This window comes from Carassius carassius, chromosome 13 (genome assembly GCF_963082965.1).
Source record: "Carassius carassius chromosome 13, fCarCar2.1, whole genome shotgun sequence".
NCBI classification, from domain to species: Eukaryota; Metazoa; Chordata; class Actinopteri; order Cypriniformes; family Cyprinidae; genus Carassius; species Carassius carassius.
The window spans coordinates 7,881,661-7,905,822 of NC_081767.1; the positions used below are offsets into that span (position 1 = coordinate 7,881,661).

A 24,162-nucleotide genomic window follows, 5' to 3' on the forward strand; every position below is an offset into this window, starting at 1 on the left:
CTTGAGACATTGGCGATAACACTGACACTGAAATTGCGGTCATGCTTGATGGGCTAAGAAATCAGAGCAGAACAACATAAAATACGTAATTTGATTAACATCAACGGAATGGACGATTTTCACATTTCTGGGTTTGGAATGTGGAAGTAAAATATAGCATATAATCCTAAAAACATTGAAAAAAATCTGACGTTCCCATTTTCTTCATCAGCAAAAAAAAAAAAAAAAACATCCACAACTGCATTTCTACAACTATCCAAAATAATAAAACAAACAGATAAATTATGACAGTCAGAAGAGAGGAAGAGAGGAAGTGTGGCAGTTATGTTGACTAGTATTTTCTAATTTAATACCAGGCTAATATAGCACAATATAAATGCATATTCTTCTTCTTATTATTATTATTTAAATAATGAAAATATATTTTAATAAATATTATAGCCTATATTATATATTATATTATAATTTGATTTTGGATGTTAGATTTAGGATGTTAAGCTTTCTGGAAATGCACATTCACAGTCCAAAAAGGGTATTTAGTCTGATTATTGGCAATACTACTGTATTATAATATGTTTATTATTATCACATTAAACAATTTTATTTTTATACTGGGTAATAAAAGTAAAAAAAAAAAAAACAGTATGTCTTTAAAAATATCTGTAACACAGGTACACACAGACCATGGATGGTGCATACCATGATACTATTTGTTAAGTTTATTTATTAGTAACAATCATTAGGGGGAAAAATGTCCCTTTAAGGAAAGACAAAACCACTAGCAAACAGATTTGTGCTGCTTTCAAAACTACCCGCACAGATTGTTTCCAAACCTAGTGAGCGGTGGAACTTGACAAGACTTTTTAGGCTCTCTCGGTAGGCAGCTCTCTAGTTTTAAAACACGAGGCTTCTGTCGAGGGCCCCGTTCATCTGCTCTGTCGCTCGTCCTCCACTAGGGCTTCCGTTTGTTTTGACTACATGATGTTGCCTGTGTGAGTTGATTCACACAAATCCCGGTTTGCCGTGGCGACCAATCGCGCTGAACCGGTGACGCTTCGGAGGGCCGTCCGTCCGTGAGCCTGCATTCATAAACGGATGTGATAAGTGTTGAATGTACTGTACAGAGACGAAACTTGGACCATGGCGGAAGAAGACGACACGAAAATCCGGATTTTACAGAGCCTCCGAGGGAAAATATGTAAGTGCGACACGCTGCTTGGACACTGAGTTAGATGTGTGTGTGTGGAAGAGTGTGTTTAGATGGCTTTGGGAACGAAAGAAAAGGATCAGCACGGGGGAAAGAGGGGCGCGGTAGGAGCAACACACGGACACACACACACACACACACACACACACTCGGCGCTACTGGATGGGGCTCTGTGAAACCAGCGTTGTTTGCCAAACTGCACACAGTTTGGATATGTAGGTCACTTAATTTGGGATATTTTACGTTTAAATCATGTTTACATCACCAGTGACAGATATAGCTCAGGCGTTTGCCCATTATCTGAGTTAGCAGTGGTGCTAACGTGTTCCATAGCCTGGTTCCCCCCCACAACCGTCGTATTTATTCACTTTAATGTTTGTACAAGAGTAAAATAGTGTTCTGGTTTTACTAACACCGTCTTCATGTCACTGGAGTTGACGGTTGGTTGATTCATTCTTAACCGGACTGACGGTGTGAAACAGTCGGTGGGATCCTCGCCGAAATTTGACCAATTCTGAGCTGGACGGAAGTTCTTGCATCGCTTTAAATACTCAAACATTGCCACAGATAATTATAATATTTATGAATTTCTTCAAAAGATTTTGAAAACCCGTATTTTGGTATATTCTGTAACGCAATCGTACTGAAGTATAGCATAGACGTCAAATGACAGATTCATTTACTTAGTAATTTACGTGCCCAGTTTACTTTCCATTGATTAAAAATCATATATATTACTGTGGTAACTTAACGTTAGTATTAGCAGCTTCTGTCATCTAAAAAAGAAGTTAACATGACAGAAAGCTTTTTACACTCTTTGCAGAACATCATATTAAATGTATTATGACTTGCACTAAGTTAACTACGGTAACGTTATAGTTTCTGTTAGGTCATACTCAAAAACCATATTCAATCTGTCCCTTAATACATTGATTTGTATATCCCAGTATAGGTTTAGTTTAGTTATATAAATTGTAAGATGTATTGCCCACTTCTACCATGGAATCACAATAAAGTGCCATTTGTGGACATAATAACATGGTATTACTATATTATTTTTGCCATTCTTCCACAGTAATGTTATTCTTTAAAAGAATAACTTAAATTCCATTATAAATGAGTATCGTCGCATTCATCACATTTCACAGTACACTGTAAAATATTGTTGTGTTTAGTAACCTAAACATGTTCTTAATGTAATAGCATTTAAATTAACTTATTAGAAAGACAATTGCACGTTCTTAAAGTGTAATGTGATATTACCTTTTGATACAATTAATGTAAAATTGTACTTTTGGTACATGGCACATTTTTGTAAAGGATATGACATGACAGCTGATATTGACACTATCAGGGCAAATGAAAGATCGCTCCGTGTCTAATAAGATTTTGACATGTCAGGTGTTTTGAATAGATTGAGCTGATTTCAATTTAAACTCAATTTGTTTGGGATTTTTTCTTAATTTTGGTGATTGGTGCTAATGTTTTTACTGTCTCCCACCCCTCACCCACCAAAATACAAAAAAAAAAAAAAAATTGAACCGAAACCTTGTGTTGCAAGTGAGTTCGTGGTAAATCATCACTCTCTGGAAAGCTCACTGGAAGCCTCATATCCACATGATGTTGCATAATTCATGTCAAGTGGAGTAGCTCATCATTTTACTGGCATATAGAAAAAAAATGATAATATAATGAAAAAGATGTCCTTTGGTACAAGTTGAAATTCTAAAGTATTATTTCAGCAAATTTCTGTAAAAAAATTAAATAATAATAACCCTGATATAAGTATAGTACCTTAAAATCTCTGTCTAGATCTGTCAGTATTAGTCTTCTGTACAACTCTTGATGCCCAACTATGTGTGCATGCGTATGATTGTGTGAAAGTCATCGCTTTTATCTTTCCACCTGGATGAGGGTAGGCTTTTCTGATTACCGTTACCACTCAGTAACCTGCTTTTGCCACTGTACTAAAACTGCTGTCTGCACTGGGGATGTGGGGGGATTCAGAAACAGGGAGTTTTTGGAAGTCGGTGTGTAAGTGGGGCTTTTATGGCATTTGGATGACTTGAAAGTCCCTACCTCAGGTCAATTCCAATAACGTGTAGTGCAGTACAGTCATAATACTAATAAACAATAAAAGTGAATAGCATGCCATTGTGTGAATTAGATAGAGTTTTGAGTGACAGTATATTTGTAGAATCATAAAATTTAGTTTCATATGATCTGACAGAATTACACTCTCAGAAAGAAAAGCTCTTTAGGCATACCTTTTGAAAAGCGGTCACCCCAGTCACAGCTATTGTACCTTTCTTTTCCCTGAGAGTGTAGGATAGTTGTATTATAGTAGTTATACTAACAGAGTATAACATGTTTAGTGCGTCAAAAAAGGTACAGGTGCCTATAGGAAGAACTGGGAAATTTCTTAGGAAATTACAGGGTACTGTTATGTAATTGCTTTCTTCTTTGTAAACGCTTAGGGAAGAAACCAGGTACTCTTGACTTTTACTGCATCTACATAAATTTCCAGTAATTTGAAGATTTTTTAATAAACAATGTAAAAAAAAAATCCTGAAAAACATATTTTTTTTTAAATTACATTTAACTAAAGTCTTTGGTCAGCCACTTCCTACACAGTCTTTTGCTTGCCCTGACCGGAAAGATTAGGTTCAGGGTCAATCAGGGCGATACAAACTGAATGATACACTGTAACTAGAGACATGTCTCATGACATCAGTCATGTGCTATAAAATCAAATTTTCTAGCATATCTGAAACTCTCAAACGGGACAGTGTAACAGACGTGACACTGAAAAGTTTATCAGTGGCAAGCTAACTGTTTTATTTGTGCAGTTAGTTGGGCTCTATATAAAAAAAAACTGTGTTAAATGCATAGTGTATTTGGCTTTAGTCATCAGCTATTTTTATGAAAGGATAAGGGCATTAATTTGCTTACTAGTATTTTGGTTGACAACAACTGTGATGTCTAATAATGGCTACTGCCCATTGGTCCGTGAGGTTTTTGAATATAGCTCAAAGGCTTTTTCATTCACAAAAGCACACCAAGGTTTCAGAATGACTGTTATGAGTATGTAGGCCACTGCGTTCAGTGCGTCACACTGCAGTGATGTCTTTGTCCATGTTAGTGTCCTAATTGGGACGTATGTCAACACCACACATAACCACAAATTGGGTTATGGCCTCAAAAAAAAAACACATAAACTGTTCTGTGCATGCACCATTTATGATGTTGTTAATTTTTTCCTACAATAATATTTTTTCCTACAGTAATATTTGCTTAAAAAAAACAAAAACAAATCTGGTATTAATTAAGATATTGGCCAAAATTGCTTATTAGCATGCATATAACAAGCATATTGGCTGTTTATTAGTACTTATAAGGCACATATGAATGCCTTATTTTTCATAACCATATTCCATATGTCCATATTCTAACCCTACCCCAATGTCTAAACATAAAATCTACTACAACTACCTTATAGGCTACTTCCTATCAATTAAGCAGCAAATGAGGAGTTTATTAATGGAAAGCTCAGTTAATAGTTAATATGTTTCCCAATCTTAAGTGTTATCTGATCAAAAACATGCTTAAGATAAATGTACCAAGACCAAGTATTGTAGTTTATAGTTTTGCAGAGAAATTATAATATAATGATTTAATTGATTCTCTGTCATTTAATTTGTTATTTCTTGTTTTATTCCTAGCTTTAATGCTAAAACCACTCATAAAACATTTGAAAATCCTCTCAGAACACCATAAACGTGCAAAAAAAAAAAAAAACTATTCTGAACACCTTAGCAATGTTTTTTTTTTTTTTTTGTGAGTCGTTTCCATTGGAAAGTGTATGTTGGTACCCTTATGTACTAAAAGACTTATTTACTCACTCCGATGTTATCTTTTTCTTTTCTTTACCCCTCTTTTTTGCGCACAAACAGCAGGCTATCAGCAGGTGTGCGTGCACATATACAAACAGTAGGAGGAAATGTTTTCCTGCTGTGATGTGTTGGAGAACTGTGAAGCGTTCAGTAGTATACTAATAACAGCCGACAAAGAGGAACTGAACTAAGGGCTGGATCTATGAGGACCGTCTTACAACACACTCTTACGACTTAATACTGGCCACAATGTTCCGGTGTCAACCAATTCCGATGCCCTTATTAGAACATTTCACTATAGACAAACATGCTAGTCTATTATATTTAAACCACTATACTATACTATACTATAGTGAGTATTAAATCAGTTTCCGAGTTTGGTGGGTTCTGTTTTATAGAAAACAGACAGAAATATTGTTCTATTGATGTATTTATGAAATACCGATGAAAGAACTATTGATTGATGTGAAGTCTGTTGGCTGTTTTGAAACCGAAAACAAGCTCTTTGATATGTTTTGTCCAAAAGTCCTGCATCAAGTGTGTCTGTAAAGTGATTTCATGGAGCCTTTAAATGTAGCAAATAGGGCTGAAACGATTCCTCGAGTAACTCGATTACAAAAAATGATCGAGGCAAATTCCTCTGCCTTGAAGCCTCTTTTAATTTATTTTAAATCTCACGTCAGGTTCTTTCGCAATGATTTTTTTAATGTGACAACGCGTTTACGTCACCCACAAAGCGGAAGGAGACACAAGCGCTGCGTCCGAGATCTCATACTGCAAGGAGTCAGCAGTGTTTTGATTTTTAGGGCGCAGGCAAACGTGTCCATTGCAAGTAGAGGTGGGTGGAGTACCCAAAAACTGTACTCAAGTAAAAGTAAAATTACTTATATAAATATTTACTCAAGTAAAAGTAAAAGTACTAGTCTGAATAGTTACTTGAGTAAGAGTAAAAGAGTATCAGATAAAAAATCTACTCAAGTAGTTAGTTACTAGTTACTTTGGGTCATTTATACTGAGCCTATTTTTATTTAGATATATAGATAAAATGTATGTAATGTATGTGTGTATAAATATATATATATTTCATCAGCCTTTACTCCAGTCTTCAGTGTCACATAATCCTTCAGAAATCATTCCAATATGTTGATTTACTATCAGTGATGTTCTTTTTATCTTTCTATTCATCAAATAATCCCAAACAAAATGTCAGAGGTTCCAAAAAAATATTAAGCAACAAAACTGTTTCCAGCACTGGTAATAAATCAATATATTAGAATTATATTTTGAAGGATCATAACTCTGAAAACTGGAGTAACAGCTGATGAAAATTCGGATTTGCACCACAAAATAAATTATATTTTAAAGTATGTATTATATATGTATAAATAACCTCTGACACAGAGAAGAGAGAAAACTCCTCACATCACGCCTAAGTTACCGGACATCTGAACATAACGAACCAAATGCACATTGACGGATCTTCCTCTGTCTGCACGCAGAAGTATATTTCTGCAAGCGTAAATATTGTGGAAATATCTTAATTAATTGTGTCTAGGCATGGGGGGTCGTCATGTGACACACAGCAGCCACAACAGCATATTGGCAAATTATTATTAAGCATTATTATTATTATTATTTTTTTCATTTTTATTAGAAACATTCCCAGACGCATGAACTATATAATGAAATATATCGATTCTCACATTTCATAGATTGTTAATAATGATAATATGCGATGGTCAAAGTAGCCTAATTATGTAATTTATTATAAAACCCTGTCTGTTTACTTAAGTAACAGATATAGGTGTCATGTCATAACATATTTTTAATAGGACTTTATATTAAATATGAATTTAACATTGAAAGTTAATTTGATATAAAAACTGCTACTAATCTTTCATTGTTCAGAAAGAGAGCAAATAACATTTACATTATCAAAGATCATTTTCACTGACAGTCTAGAGTTCAATCACTCTCAAAAACTCCCATTAAAATCACTGAAACTGTTAACACTGTGAAATCAATATCTTATTTACCGATTCGTACACACATCTGCACTTTGTTGTTTCTGACGAGAAAACTCGCCAGAAAGAGGTATTCAGTCAGCGAGCGAGTGAAAAAAGAACCGGCATTTTAGCGATGACTCATCTGAACGCCTCTGATTGGCCATTGCATTCAAAAGCTCAACAGAATCGTGTGTGATTGGTTATAATGCGCAGCGCTGTAAAAACGCATCTATCTCTGGCTCAGCGCCAGCCAGCGATCACAGATCTGAATTTAGCAGCTGATGAAATGACTCGCTGAACGTTCTCACGCCGGTGTGATTGTATTAAAATTAAGTAAATATTAATCGGCTATTTTTTGTCTTTTGGAAGCTGCATTCAACTTGGTTCCCTTCTGTTATAAGTCACACGTACAACAATCTAATGTCACAGTGGTATCGTGTACTGTAATCGAACGTAGCCCAAGTTATTACCCGTTGAACAGCGCACGTGGTGTTCATCTAATAAGGATCTTCATCGCTAGCAAATAATAGCCTTTGCAGATTTGCTTTCAATTCAGTGCAGTTTCATAGCCACGTTTTCAACGCTGCTGATGTTAAACGTTACAACTCTGAGTGAACCGCTTCAGTCGCTCAGCGCACGCGGCAGGGAACTGAACGAATCATTCAAACTGATTCATGAACCAATTCACTCGTTTGCCAACTGGTTTGATCAAGTTGATTGAGTTGACTCAAAAGAATGAATCATTCGCGAATGAGCATCGCTCATTGTCCAGAGAAAAGTGGACATCGCGTTTGGAATAAACTGAAGCATTTTATAACATTTATTGCATTAAGATAAAGTAACGAGAGGAGCGTCGCCCACAGTAACGAAGTAAAAGTACAGATTTTTCTCAAAAAATTTACTCAAGTAAGAGTAAAAGTACCCATCTTTAAATATACTCCCAAAAGTATTAGTTACCCAAATAAATTACTCAAGTAAATGTAACGAAGTAAATGTAACTCGTTACTACCCACCTCTGATTGCAAGATAGAGCTGGCATACCACAACTAGGGCCCTATGATTTCCGCGATGCAGAAAACGCGGAGGGAATCGCGGAATCCAGTCATAAAAACGGAATTTACAGTTCAACGCGGAATGGCACGGAATTTGACAAATTTTGAATGAATTAATCAAAAATAGGTCATTGCACTTACATCAAATCACGATATGGACTAATATCTGTAAATATTAAGCCGGAACAGTCTATTTAAATATGAATCCTGCATGTTCTGTGTGTCTGTGTTAATGAATGGAGCAGAAGTGCATCTTCATTCATTAAACACACAGAAGCGCGCATGACGCTCCGGTAATTTCAGCGTCTGCTGTCTCACTAAATAAGACGTGAACACATGAACAACATCTCCAGAACTGCACTGACAGTCACTTCATGAGCATCTGACCATTTGATTTGAGTAAAACCAGCGTCACATCACATACACAGAACTGTAAAGGTACGTCAACCCATCAAAATAAAATTCCGGTTAAAGACTATTGTTCTGCAGAATGTACATAGCCTACTACTGAAAAAATCTATCATAATTTTTTTAAGGTTTAATCTCACAACATTTCTTCCATATTTTATTTTTAAAAAGTAAATCCCCTTTGTTTACCAAAAAGTTAAGTTAATATTCAATAATTAAAAGATAAAGTAAATTAATATTTTATGGGTTTAATGTTTAATGTGCATCTCAGAAAATGCTTTATTTAAAACCCCAACTGAATGGCACTTAAATGCACTTAATTCATCTGTCAACTTTCTTGTCATTGTTCACAGTACAAGTACAGACAGAGAAACAATGGGTAATAATTAAATGTTTATTTTGGATGTATGCATTGCATTCTATGCATTTAAAAAATAAAAATATATTTTTTCTAAAAAGGAAACTTAGCTGTTCATTTTAAGAGACCCAGGAGTCTTATTTTCTCTTGCATAATTAATATAACACTTTAATTAAGCAAAAACTAATTTTATCCGATTACTCGATTAATCGATGGAATTTTTGGTAGAATACTCGATTACTAAAATATTCGATAGCTACAGCCCTAGTAGCAAACAAGCTGAGGTTGGTGTTTAAAACTTGTGGCTCACACTCATTGACTCATAACCTTCTGACCGCTTACTTCATTCACTCTCAAACCTCATCCTTCTCTTGTGCCTTCATACTTCTTTCGCAAGAGCTATTTTGTTACAAATAGTTTTGAGCAACACATTAAAAAACTATCCATAAAATCATACCAGAATGATTCTGAACATATCAGTAAAGAAGTGTTAGTTTTTTCCTTTATATAGCCTATATATGTGTGTGTATGTGTATATATATATATATATATATATTATATATATATAATATTATATATATATAATATATTAAACTTTAATAAAAATAAAGAGACTACAGAGTGACATTACACATGAAACTTGCACAAATATCAGTTATGTGTCTAAATGAAACTAGTTGCTTGGGACAAAGATCAGTTCGCCTATATAGAATATCAGTCAATGTATATAAATATTTGACCGCTGAATGTCACGATTCACCAGTCAGAAACAAGTATTCCAGAGAGCTGTGTAATAACTGTATTATTTCTGAGGTAGCTAATAACTGGACATGCTGATGTTTTTGGTTGAATAGCACATGCTGTTAAAAATAGTCCGAATGCTGTTAAACTGTAGGCTAGATTCAAATACTGCCTGTATTAGTTCTTAAGTTAGCTTTTCTGCCTGTTCATTATTTTTTCTGAGGAGCTTCAGTTTTTTTTTTTTTACAAGAGCTTAGCAAAGTTAAATTATTATGAGCCTGGCTAAATTAGGGTCAAAGATGGGGTTAAAAACTAACCAACTCAGAGTTTCCCCTTCCGGTCTATCCGGTGGGTCTGTTAAGATCTTCTAAAAGCAGTTAGGCATGGTGTCACACGGGTCTCTGGGGCTGGTTCTGAGCGAATCAGGGCAGGAGGGTTTAGCGCAGAGCTCGAAAGTCGCTTTAGTTTTCACAGTCAGAGGCACTGGGATTAGATATTAATAGTTCTTTAAAGAGTGGAAGCAGATTGACGCTGTCACCTCACACACCCTTAGCAGTGCGTTGTGCTTACACAGCTAACACTAACCAGTCTCTGATTTTACCACCAAGCACAGTTTAATGATGTGATGCAACACTCTTCAAGAGTGAATGTGATATTAACTAACTGTTGTGTAGGCAATGACACTCACAAGATTATATTGTGTCCTAAAAATATTAATGAATATTGATTTAACTTGTATCAGCAAGTTGCCATCAGAGTGTTTCTGCATAAAATTAACCCTCGTGGGGATCAAGAGGTTGTGAATATATATAAGCTTAATAATAACAAATTGTGTGTGTGTGTGTGTGTGTTTACTTTGTTCTTTTGGTTAAATTAGCAGTTCAGTTTTCCTTGTAGGCATGTGTCCTGTGGCTTTTGTTTTGTTTATGTCTTGTCTTTTGGTTTGTCACATCCTGTCTCATCAATTGTGACAATAGTGAATGTTTTGTTTTGTTTTATTTTGTCTCTTGGTCTTGTTTAGACCCAAAGTCTAGTGGCATTTTCTACCTGGTCTTATGGCATAAATTAACCTGGGTGCACTTTTTAGTGAGACCAAAAATACGTACCAATTAGTACATATCACTACAGTTTCAAAAATAAGTGAACACTAGAGGCAGTAAAACTCTTGACACCTTTTATTCCTTTCCACACAAATTTTTGATTAATAAAGCGTAATTTTCGCACAATTACTTGAAGAATATCATGTTATGACATCAATACAAAATATTAATGTGCTTGGAGATTTGAAAACTTATGCTGTTGAATGTTAGCATCGCACATATCCAGCTTCATATCTATGGGTTTTCATTGGCGGTAGGTTTGTTCGGTAGCTCACAGAGTAGTGTTGTCAAAAGACCCGGTACTTTGGTACCATGTACCATTAAAAAAATGAAAATGTGACTGTACCAGGTTTTTTTAAGTATCGGTGGTACCGAGTACCCGGTCAACCCAGTTCTTGACCCATACAGCGCTTTGATTTTCGCGAAGCAGAAAAGGCGGACGGAATCTCAAAATCCAGTCATGAAAATTAAACTTACATTTTAATATGGACAGTCACGGAATTTGTCAAAGTTAGCATAAATGAATCAAATCAAATCTCCATATGGACCAGTATCTGTAAATGTTAAGTCGCAAAAGTTGGTTGAAATATGAATCCTGCATGTTCTGCGCATCTCTGTGTGAATGAATGGTTTGTTTACTACATAGACTGAAGCGCGTGACGCTTGCAGTAATTTCGGCATCTGCCGTCTCAATGATATAAAGACATAAACAACATCACTAGAACTGTTCTGAGTCACTTCACAAGCATTTTACCGTTTCTTTGAGTAAAACCAGTGTCAAAATAAAAGAAGCCCGTCAAAATAAAAACTTTACATAAAGGCACTGTGCTATAAATATAACTATTATTTAGTAGAATGTATGTGATACTGCTACTACTGTTGAAAAAATTAATAAAACTTAATTTTTTAAAGAAATAAATCGCACAATATTTTTTCCGTGTTTTAATTTTAATAGCAAATTGGCTTTATTTAGCAAAAAATAAAAATGTTTAAATTTAATTCATTAAAAGACTAATTAAATTTGGATGAAACTTGTTTACTGTTTTTCATAATTATATTACTTGTAGAAAAACTTTAAACACAATTGTAAATAAGTATAAAGAATAGCATTGGTTTTATTTTTAGTGATAAAAAAAGTGTTTTTTTTCATTAGCATATTTTTGTGTTTTACTTTGCTACCGAAATTGTTACCGAGAACCGTAGATTTTCACTGGTATCGGTACCGAATACTGAAATTTTGGTACCGTGACAACACTAGTACAGAGATGTACTTTAGTGGCTTGGAGCTCTGGTTCGAATCCTGTGTAACCACGGTTCGACAAAGCAGTCAAATGTGCATCGACTGCTTCAGCTCATGATTATATGGGTTAAACATATTTCTGGTATAGTTGCATTTTTTTTACATGTTTGTTTATGTTTATGAATGTGAGTGTGAGTGCATATGTGTGTGTGTGTGTGTGTTTGCATGTAGGGAACTCCAGAGTTTTCTATCTGCATGTATGTGAAGCCTTGTGGAGCTTGTTTGTCCAGGCCTCACAGTTGTGGTTTGTATTCACTTCCGTTGCTAAGTGTACAGTGCTATACACATTCGCTTCTCTTCATCACACCTGTGTGTATGTGTGCGAGAAGAGAGGGTTAACTTTAGGGCATTGGCTGCCATCACTGCTCCCTGCGGCAGTGTGCTCTTTGGAGTTTAGTTTCCTCTGAGTCTTTATCTGTGTCAACTGTGAGCATCGTTATGAGCTGCTCAGGGTTGCATTTGCTGTTGTTTTCTGAATGGTTCAGGGGAAGAGGTGTGTGCCGGAAACAGAGACTTTGTAATTGGTAAAGGTGTAAGTTGCAGACTTTGTGCATTCAGTCTTTGATCCCTAATGAGAATTAAATTCAATTCAATTCAAGTTTATTTGTATAGCGCTTTTTACAATACAAATCATTACAAAGCAACTTTACAGAAAATTACGTTTAGTAGCTTATAAGTGGTGACTGTCAGTTTGTGCGCGTATGACAGGATTTTTCAGAAAAATTAATACAAGACGTAGAATATATGCTCATCAATGCATTATGGAGTCATATATCAGCCCAAAAGATAAAATTAAAATATATTTTGCATACAGAAAATGGGGGTTATTTTTAAGACTTTTGATATGTAATGCATGTTATTTTAAGCATATTACCCCAGCAGACAAAAAATCTTGCTCTAACAAATCAATGAAAACCATCCTGTTTTGACATGATTTTAATTAAAATAAGCAAAAATTACATTAATTGCAATTCATTTACATTTGATCATCATGACTAGCATACTAATATTCTACAGGCTACAATCAACAACCTGATCAACTCTATGCAAAGGAGATGTGTTGCACTGTGTGAGGCAAATGGTGGTCACACAGATACTAACTGTTTTTCGGACCCCTGACCCCTCAATTCAGTACACCTGCACATTTTAGAGTGCCATTTTATTGTGGCCAGCCTAAGGCACACCAGTGGAATAATTATGCTGTCTAATCAGCATCTTGATATGCCACACCTGTGAGGTGGATGGATTATCTCGGCAAAGGAGAAGTGCTCACGAACACAGATTTAGACAGATTTGTGAACAATATTTGAGAGAAATAGGCCTTTTTTACATAGAAAAAGTCTTAGATCTTTGAATTTTGATGTATATATATATATAAGGCAACATTTGTGGTGATATTAGAGGAGACCTAAAACTGAAAGCTGTGAACCACAATAAAGAAGCCAGATTATCTGATATTGTAAATTTGTCATAAAACATTATAAGGTGCGTGTTTGTTTTTATTTATAATTGTTCTTACATTCAGAAGAGATCTCTAGCTGTTTTGTCCTGGTTCGATGTGGTCTGGATCAGTTGGCTACATCGACCCTCTGACACATTAGTATGTGTGGTTGTGTATGTGTGTGTTTTTGAATTTGATCTTTTGAATCAGCGCTCTCCTGGAAGCCCCAGTGCATGCTGGGAGGAAGTTAATGCTTCTCGTCTGTAACCACATCTTAGATGAGCTCCACGTAGAGCGGCCACATCCGCCTCAAGCCTCTGCACCACCACAGCTCTCCTGCAAGTGTGTGTGTGTGTGTGTGCAATAGTGTGTGTTAGTGGCTGTATATTGCCGACCCCACAACTGACAAAGCTCTAATTCAAATGCAGTGTTTAGATACCAAAAAAAAAAAAAAAATATTTGAAGAAAAAGTGAATTTTTGTTATTTTCTCTTGTTCTTATACAGAATGTCCTAAGGCAGCTTTTCAATCCATTGAGATTTTAACTTTTGGGAGTATTTCTGAAATATTCTCTGCAATAATGTGAATAGTAATGTGTGAGGTGTGTGTCGTCTTACATCCCTGTTATGCTTCTCTGGGCAGGCGAAGCAAAAAATCTGGGTCCGAGCTCAGGGCCGAACCGTCTCCGTGACCTCTGCACCTTCTGTACAATCAGTTTGGACCAGGAGGAAGTATATCGCACAAAAGTCTATGAGAAGAGTGTAAGGTGAGATGATCAACACAGTCCTGTACACATAAGCACACAAACATCACATGCAAACGACATGCTGATGCTGATGATATTTATCTTACAGCACTTCTCATATATGTGGTTTTCATGCTGCTTCACAAAAATGCAGGCACATATTTTTTTCTGTCTGCCATGGACACGTAATTCGAACAAGAGCGGAAACACTGCCCTTTTATGTCATTTTTTTCATCTTTCACAATAGTTGCTCAAAATATAATAAATTATAATATACAAATAGAAACATTTTCCAAAATAGTAAACATTTTCTGAAGAAAATGTGAGTAGAACTTAATAACCACTCAAAATGTGCGATGCCATAGAACATGGCAACCCACAATTGTTTTGGGGATGTTAATAATATTGTATATTTTATTATTATTATTAGGGCTGTGAATCTTTGGGTTGGCAGCGATTCGATTCTATTCACGATTCATAGGTTTTCGATTCAAGAACAATTTTTGCAAATTTAGAACGATTCGATTCGATTCACAATTAAATTAAATTCGACTCAATTATAATGATTCGATTCTGCGTTCTTTAAGTGCATTCACAGGATCATTTCAATGCTTCCCCTAAATTCTTTAAATGCTTAGTCAGGGGGCAAATTACACAGCAGCCTTAAAAAAAAAAGAAAAAAAAAAACTTTTGTCCATTTGTTAAATGCTAGTTTAATGGTGCTATGGCATGACATGGCATAAGTAAAAATGTATGTAAGCCAAGATTTTAAAAAAGAGCTTTAAAAGTATTATGTATCAACTAACATTTTGTCACACCAGGGGCGTAGCCATCATTTCTGAAGTGAAAAATGTCAAATAAAATAATTTTATGTATGTAGCCTATGTATTTTCATAATTTTTTTTTTTTAAATTAATTCTCTTCTTTTTTTATTACTTTTAATTTGCTTTAAGAAATCAAATACACTGCTCGACAATAATACTTTGTAATCGATAATTTTTTCCTAATTGCAATTTTATGATTGTTTTATATAGGCTACTACATTTATCTATTATTTTAATTTTCTGCACAGAAAATAAACTTTATAGTTTCTGTACTGTAATAAATGATATGTCAATGAGCACTGCATCATTCATAAATTTTATTTATTGTGTTTTTTTTTCTTAATGTTTCATCAGTTCATTCTGCTTTTATTCAGTTTAGCTGCAGATATAGCCTGGCACGTCTATGAGAGCGAGATAACTTCTCTTTAAGTGTGTAAACTTCTTTATCTCATTTATACAGAATAAAATGGTATAGTAGCTGTTGTAACTTTTCCTCTCCATCATCGAATTATTCTGAGAGAAAACGTGCTCGATGTCTGTTTCTATAGCAACAAACGCTACTTTCATGCATCTGATTATCAGATAAACCTTGCGCTCTTGTTAATGATGTGGTTATTTTAAGTGTTTCCCTCATATTTTCGGTTCATCAGTATTGTTAAAACACATTTATCATTCACAGGAACTGTGCATGTGATTTAGACACTTTCTGCTCCGTCCATGCAATAAATATGCAGCTTTCGACTGCTCAGGTAATGTCGTCAGTATGCAGAGAGCCATTAACAAACTACAGAAAAGTAAAACTACTTCACTTTAGTATTACGGTCCATGAGTTCTATAGATCGCAGGTCTGCTGCATCAGAGACGAACGGAGCGTGAGCGCAATCCTGTGACAGTCTCAGTCGGTAAACAGTGGAGCGCGTGAAGGACAGATTAGAGGCACGATTCACAAACACTCTTCAAGTTCTCCATTAATTTTGCGTGTAGTAATTTAATTTGTATATATTTTGAAAGCACTGAATCACTATAGAAATCGCGATTCTTTCGATTCTTAGTGTTTTAAATTAATTACTGTCCGAGATCGGCGATTCACGATTCAAAAATCATGTTTCAAGATCGATGCATATGAATCGTCAGGGTTTGTAATCGATGCATCGAGAAAACGAGTGAATCATTACACCCCTACTTGTAAGCAAACCCAGTTTCCAAAGTTAGTTCTCCAAGACATTTTTCTATGTAATTCTATGCGAGATTTGTGATCATATAAATAGTGTGGAGAGCTTAAATTGTAATTTTTAAAAAACACACACACATATATTATTATTATTATTTTTATTTTCTTTTTTTTACTATTCACTCATTCATTATACTCATTATAGTAGAGCTTCCACTGTGGACCGGATTTGCCTTGTCTTGATATCTTTATCTTGATATCGGGACATACAGCACTGTGTTTGACGATATTACAGTGTACACTTTCAGTTGCAAAAGCGTCTAGTCATTGAAAGAAGCACATTTTCTTTATCTTACTCTCTTTCTGAAGGCTTTTCCTCTCGTGGTATTTCACAACTGTTTTTTTTTCCTCAGTTCAAAGGGCTCTGTTTGCTGTGTCTAAGGAAGGGTGTCCACCTACGCGTTCCCTCACTTTTTTCTCTCACACTTGCTATCAGTCACTCCCTGTCTGTCCTTCACACACTCGTTTGCAATCAGCCTCTCTCAGAGCGTGAAGTTTTTCCTCATCACCTCTCCTAATCTTTCTTCCTCTCATTTGGCTTCTTATTAAACACTTTTGAATCATTCGGGTGTGCCACGTCGCCATGTTTTCAGTATTTCGAGTCGAGTAGTTTTACCTGGTCAGAATCTGTTTGTGTGAATCTATGGTGGAGCCAGCACATGCGCTCTTGAGTGCGTGGGCTATGAGTGTGTAATTTGTGTGTGTGTGTGTGTGTGTGTGTGTGTAAGAGAGCTGGAGTGTGTGTGGGTGGATGAGCGTTCTCCTCTCAAGTCTCAGCTGAGGTATTTGACTGTTGCAGTCACACAGCTTGAAATCATTTTTTGCACATTGAACCTTTTTAATCTGTCGTTTTTTGAATGCATTTTTGATGATACACATTTTTTTAAATTCTGTGCATACATTGACCCCAAAAGTGTTTGGACACTTAAGCAGAGTAACCAAATGTAGTCCATCACATTTAGTTATAAACATGATCCACTAACATTTGACAACCACTAAGTGACAGAACTTTTTAATGTAATTGTATTATTAAAATTGTATTTTACATTTATATATTTTAACTTTTTTTAAGGTCGTTTTTGTTTATAAATTTAAACCTAATTTTTGAGAAATGCTTTGGGTGAAATATGTGCTTGTGCCGTCTTTATTTAAAACCAGTGTCATTCTGTTTGATCATTTGTTGAATCTCACAGATTGTTTCATTAAAACTGAGATTTTGTTTGTATCGTGACAAATGTTTTTATGACAATGCATCAAATTCTCATGACCTAGTCTTACTTCATCCTAACCAAGTGTGACTCGTTAAAGTGACTAATTTTTTTCTATTAATATCTGTGTTTCTGTGTTGTACTGCTGAAAAGCTTATTGGACCAAAGTAGCGTTCCACATGTATTATAAACATCAATCATAGACTAGGAGAAACTGACTGTGTTTGGAATCGGATAACGCTGTCAAAAAATAACTGTAAAATGTACTAGAGATTGTCTGCTAGGACAATGCAAGTATAACACAATGCAATGAAGTGCAAAATGTAAATGTATAGGTAAAATAAATGTCAAATTCATATTAGTATAATAGATAGTGGCCACATTCTCATTACTGTACTGCAAAACAAATAATGTTTACAGTTACATATGTATGTGGCGGACTATTTTATTCAAAGTGACCACACATTTTATCAAACCCATTGAGACGCCAGAGCCATGCTTTTCATTTTGAACTTAAATTGGTGATATTTATTATATTCAATTGGAAATAGACGTTTTGTATATGGAGTTACAGCACTTGTATTTAACACGCTCTTTCCTGTGCTTTAGTCCGTTCTATAGCGAGGACTTTTACTTCGAAATTCCACGGCCATTTCAATGCCTGTCTTTCTACGTGTACGCCAAGGGCATGTTCCAAATAAGGGATCTACCTATAGGTCAGTATCTTTCGCCCTTGTTTTGTCTCATTGTCAAGACTAATAAACAGTGTACATGTCAACTGAAGCTTGCGTGTTCGTTTGTAGGGAAAGTAGCCATCAGGAAGGAAGATCTGTGTAAGTACTGCGGGAAAGAGAACTGGTTTCAGTTACAGCCTGTGGATCCACACTCAGAAGTTCAGGTGAGTGAACGGTTAGATGGCATAGAAGTTATCATTTAACACACAAACACACACCCAACAGAGCAATACATGAATACACAGCCTTACTTCCCTTCTGTGGTTAGTCTTCAGCCGTGGTTTGGACCAATCGGGTGAGTTTATGATTACTCATTGCCTCACCGTACCCAATGAGATCAATGTATGATTAGTCAGCTCTTATATGTGGTCCAGTGACTTGAAAACAGATGCAGGCCCAACTCCACATCCTGTTTTTGTGTATGGTGTATGCACGGATCTGTTTTGTACACAAGTATGATTCACTATTCAGCAGAGCTGGGGGTGTGGACCGTATCAGACACAAAAAGTGTTTATGTAAACGCATTTGCTTTCGTAAAAAGTCTGTTTCGAAAAACACAAACACACACACAACGGAAAGACAAATAGCGGTTAGCCACTTTTGAAAATTAATGAGAAAAGTAAACCTAACAAGCAAGAGTTTTTACATTTTGCATGCATATGGCCAACAACAATGGTTTTAATTGGCAACATTTGGAATACTTGCGATTGTAATTTTTACAAATATTTTTGCAACTTTTAAAAGAAAAAAAAACTGTGGTAATCCAATTACTAATAGCAGATTTCCACTTTTCCAACCAAGGAAAGTAAAACTAGCAAGAAGAGTTTCTACATACGTGTATTGATAACATCGGTTTTAATTGGACTTTAGACATATTTAGAAAAAGTGCAAAGTATTTGTGAAAAAATATTTTTGCAATGTATTTGTAAAAAACAATAACAACAAAAAAATGGAAAGATAATTACAAATATCGATTTGCCACTTTTCCTACTGAGGAAAGTAAACCTAGAAAGCAAGCTTCTGCATAAGTGTTTCTGTTTAATATTTGTATTGATAATATCTGACCCTGGACCACAAAACCAGTCTTAAGTCACTTGGGTGTATTTGTAACAATAGCCAAAAAAATACAGTGTATGAGTCAAAATTATTGATTTTTCTTTAATGCCATAAATCATTAGGACATAATGGAAAGATCATGTTCCATGAAGATACTTTGTAAATGTCCTGCAGTAAATATATCAAACCTTAATTTTTGATTAGTAATATGCATTGCTAAGAAATTCATTTGGCCATTTTTAAGGTGATTTTCTCAATATTTATATTTTTTTGCACCCTCAGATTCCAAATGATCAAAATAGTTGCATTAATGGAAAGCTTATTTATTCAGCTTTCATATGATGTATAAATCTCAATTTCGAAAAATGTACCCTTATGAGGACCCTTTTGAATATTTTAGTTGCCTTTGTATTTGTTTTATTTGTAAACTGTGTTTCTTAAGTGCCTAAATACTTTTTAGGGCCACTGTGTATGATGACAAGATGTGTCCCACAAAGTCACCTGAAATACAGAGCATTTTTACAGACTAGTGAAACAATGTAATACTCCAAGGCACTCGCATGGTCAAAAATGAAAAAGCCTTAATAAACTAGACTATTTCATTATAAAATTGTTGATCATCACATTTCGGCTTTGCATAGCTTTCCACAAAGCAGCCATGTTTACAGACTAGTTTCGCAATCCTTCCTTCTTCCTGCCTTGCGACTTCACTTACTTTTTTAGTAGAAAGAAACAGATTATTACTTTTTCATTTCGTAGGTTCAGACTCTGATTCAGTGATTTGTTTGCAGTCGCACAGAAATGTTCTTGGAAAGTCTCTGTGTAACGTTTTTCATATTTTATATTTATGCATTTAGCAGACGCTTTTATCCAAAGCGACTTACATTGCATTCAGGCTAACAACTTTTCCTAACATGTGTTCCTTGGGATTCGAACCCCCAACCTTGCGCTTGCTAACACAATGCTCTCTCTCTCTCTCTCTCTCTCTCTCTCTCTCTCTCTCTCTCTCTCTCTCTCTCTCTCTCTGTATATATATATATATATATATATATATATATATATATATATATATATATATATATATATATATATATATATATATAAATGAAAATATTTTTGTAAAAATATTGCTGATTATTATAGGGTTTTGGTGCATATAAATAAAAGAGATTATTCATATCAGTTTTCATTTAGTAAAATGCTGTGGAAAATTTTATTTTAAACTTTTGATTTTTGTTGTACTGCAAGTTCTTAACAATCCCAACTCAACAATCACCTGTGTTTTTAGCTAAAACGGATTAATTTCAGAGTAAAAACACAAATATCATGAAAAAAAAGAAAGGAAAATTGTATTGACAAATATTGATAGATTTCATATGGCCCTAGAGTCTATGTTGCAGTGTTACTTTATGACAGCGGTTAAACACTGTTGTGTATGTGTTTAACTCTGAGGATGAGAAAAAGGTGGGTGGCAGTTCCGTCAGATAATGTTCAGAGCCGCCCAGAACTGGCTGAAATCACAAGAAGTTCCTCCATTGCTGTGTTCAAAAAAGGCCTTACGCACTCCAAAAAACTTAAACGACTTATTTACACAACACAAGTTTTTTATTTCCACATACGTATGAAATTAATTGCGCTACGATTATGTAGATGTACTGTATCTTGCAAATAGATCTACTCAACATCTACTTCTTCTTCAGGGTAAAATGATTCGATTCTATGAATATATTTTGGCTTCTTTGAGGATTGGCACTTCATGTTGCATTTTGAAGTTTTATTTTAAAAAGTAGTATTTATCTTCTTTGGACATCTGTTAACATTGAATTACTGGTGCATGCTCGGTGTCATTTCTGAAAGGAACTTGCACAAAATATTGCGTAGGAGTATGTGGGTGTTTTTCTTTAGTCTTTTTCTTTTCTATCTGTCTCCCTCCCTGTCTTTTCCTCCTCACCTCGCTCTTTCTCATTCCAACATTATCAGCCTCAACTAATTTGACAGGCTGGATAGATTATTTCAACATCTATATAATATCATAAACATGTCAGTAGTTGATCTTCAGTTCCACGGCATTCAAATCACATTCTGGATTTCAGATGACTTTTTTTGTTTTAAGCAGATGTCTGAATGTGGGTTTGTGGGACAGGTCCAATCATCTGAATTTCATACAGTGGCCCCAAAACGTATTTCTGAACTTAAACATTTAAAATGTCTGAATGTCATTGCATTCAAGAAGATATCAAACCATTAAATCTATATTAAACATATATTTATTATAGTTTTTCTTTAATGTAATTTGTGAATGCTGATAAATGGGTCAGTGCACAAAGACAAAGAAGCAGTGTCCCATCTAAAGACAGCATGACTGAAAAATAAAGCACACTGAATTCTAAAGTCTGTTTGCTTGTTACCCTGTAGGTATCTCAACTGAATGAAGTGTAACTACATGTGTTGGATTTGGTGAAATAAGTCTTTTTACTTTTGCAGGGGAAGGTTCATTTAGAGATGAAGCTGAATGAACTGATCACAGAGAATGGCTCCATCTGCCAACAGCTTGTGGTTCAGTAAGTGATGCTTGTCGGTCAACGCATGTGTTTGTGTGTTTCTACATGAGTTCAGTGTATTTGAGCTCAATATGAATTGCCATTCAGAACCCATTATACTTTTGTAAAGTTAAAAACTTTAAAGTGAAACAGGATATCAAATTAAAATTCAAGGTCGGGCTAGTCAGAAGGGCCTCTTTATTCCTTGCTGATAGATGTCTTAACTATACCATGTGGTTCTAAAAATCTTTCTCCATTGCTGTCAATCCATAAGTAACGGTGTGTCCTAATAGTATTCAAATTAAAATGTATGTCAAAAACATATAGGCTATGCCACTTATATTTCATTATATTCTAGTAGTTGTTTCAATATCCAGTACAATATCCATATCCATTGTAGTGTCCAGTGTCTTTTTAAAAAGACCTTTAAAAGTGTGAAATGGAATATTTTTTATTTATTTTTTGCCCTGCCATCGCAGTTCAATGTAGTCACTAGTGATAGTGTGTAACTGGGACATTCATGTTGCGTCGTCAGACTTCATGATCACTTTCCTTTGACCGAGGTCCAAGGTTTGACAAATGGGGGTTCCATCTCTGCATGCTGTACATTTATTTTCACATTGGCATAGATTTTTTTTTTTTTTTAAGTAGATTTGTAACAAAAAGCTTTTATAAACCTGTTTATAGACCTTAAGTTCACCCTACATTTTTCTTCTTAAATTCTTTGAAACGTAAACTCTCAAACTTTTAAGACATTTTTATTGTATTTGTATTATAAATTGTATTTAGAATTTAGAATATTTAGAATCTATTTGTTTAGTTGAAGTATCTATCTGTCTTTCTGTCACTGTCTCTCTCTTTCTAAAATAATTTTTTCATTGAAGCAAAATTATATTATTACAATAATATTATATTTTGATGTATTTATTTATTTTTATGTTTTTTTTTTTTTACAGAATTAGAATTAGAAATAATGAGCTATTATTATTATTATTACAATGAATGAGGTCTTGTGAATACTTAGTTGATTCTCTTGAAGACTTATTTTCATCACAGCGTGGTCTCCTTGTTCTTTTTGCCTGGATGTTTCTTCAGCAGTAGCATGAGACATTTTCTTATAAGATGAAATGTTTATCATATCGCAGTCCATGACAAATTAATCGCAATTTCTTTTTTAACCAAATTGTACAGCCTTATACTGTCAATACATAATTATAAAATGATTTTTTTTTTAAAAACAATCAAAATATTTATTCGATTTTTCTGCAAGTCGTGTGACTATTAACCAATATCTAGAGAACCGTGAACAAATGTGTTGTTAAATGAAATATGAAATATGGAAACTGTTTCAAAAAGAGTATTTTATGCTGACAAAAAGGTTTGGGAATCCCTGATCTAGACGACTACCACTGAGATTACGGGGAAGCCGGGTTATATGCTTAATTATTCATGCAAATTGTCTGTATATAAAATAAGCATGGTTTGAAATGGTCCTTATTTGGTTTACTGTTGTGGTTTCCTGGTGTTTCCTGTGAAATACTACATATGGTATGCTCTGGATACTGTGTTGATAACTTCAGAAGTGTGTGTTGTCTGGTTTGGGGAGAAAACCTGTGAAAGTCATGTTCACACCTCTACAGGGTCTATGTGTTCTCTGTAACGGTGTGAAAAATGGTTTGACTCGTCACTGTGTTTAATGCTGGCCATCGCTGTTCATTCACACTCTCCCACAGAGCCGGTTGACGAAAGAGGAAGTGATGGCGTGACGGCAGGAAGTTCGTACTGCGCTGTTCCTGTGGTTTTGTTTTGCTGTCACACTGCTTTTTTCTCTCTTTCATGCTCTCTCACTCTTTGTAGTTCTTTCTCACCTTCCATTCGCTGCATCATGGCTGTCACCATGACAACTACAAGTGTGAATTACTTCCTGTCTCGGATAGCAGTGCTTCTGTTTTAAGCATTCTTATCTGACACTTTCATTTATGCTCGTTCTTCTTTCATCGTCTTATTCTTTCATTCATTCACATTTGAACATGTGACGCAGAGGAACCTCTGAAAGAGTCAACATCGGTGCTGCTCAACAATAAGGAAGAGGGCCAGTGTGAGAGAATTTCAGTCACTTGCCCTATTGGGCCACAGCATAACACATTTGTTGATTTATGTACCTGTGTTTATTGCTGACAACATTTGTTTTTCTGTGATGAATTGAACATTGTTGAAAAACCTGCTGGTTTTAATGTCACCAATGTAATGCCATTTAAAATAGTTCAGATTTGATCAAATTTCAAGAATGACTTGAAGTCAGTCATGTTTTTTCGCAGT

General features: G+C 35.0%; 1 protein-coding gene across 1 annotated transcript in view; it reads left to right on the forward strand.

Annotated features, from left to right (window-relative positions):
* The first annotated feature begins 883 nt into the window (after window positions 1–883).
* LOC132155914 (ras GTPase-activating protein 2-like) overlaps window positions 884–24,162 on the forward strand; it is a 42,130-nt gene continuing 18,851 nt past the window's right edge. Inside the window, exons 1-5 of the mRNA XM_059564686.1 lie at window positions 884–1,198; window positions 14,148–14,271; window positions 18,123–18,229; window positions 18,317–18,411; window positions 21,788–21,864. Coding sequence (XP_059420669.1) covers window positions 1,141–1,198; window positions 14,148–14,271; window positions 18,123–18,229; window positions 18,317–18,411; window positions 21,788–21,864 — 461 coding nt within the window. The 5' untranslated portion in view covers window positions 884–1,140. The remainder of the gene's footprint in view (window positions 1,199–14,147; window positions 14,272–18,122; window positions 18,230–18,316; window positions 18,412–21,787; window positions 21,865–24,162) is intronic.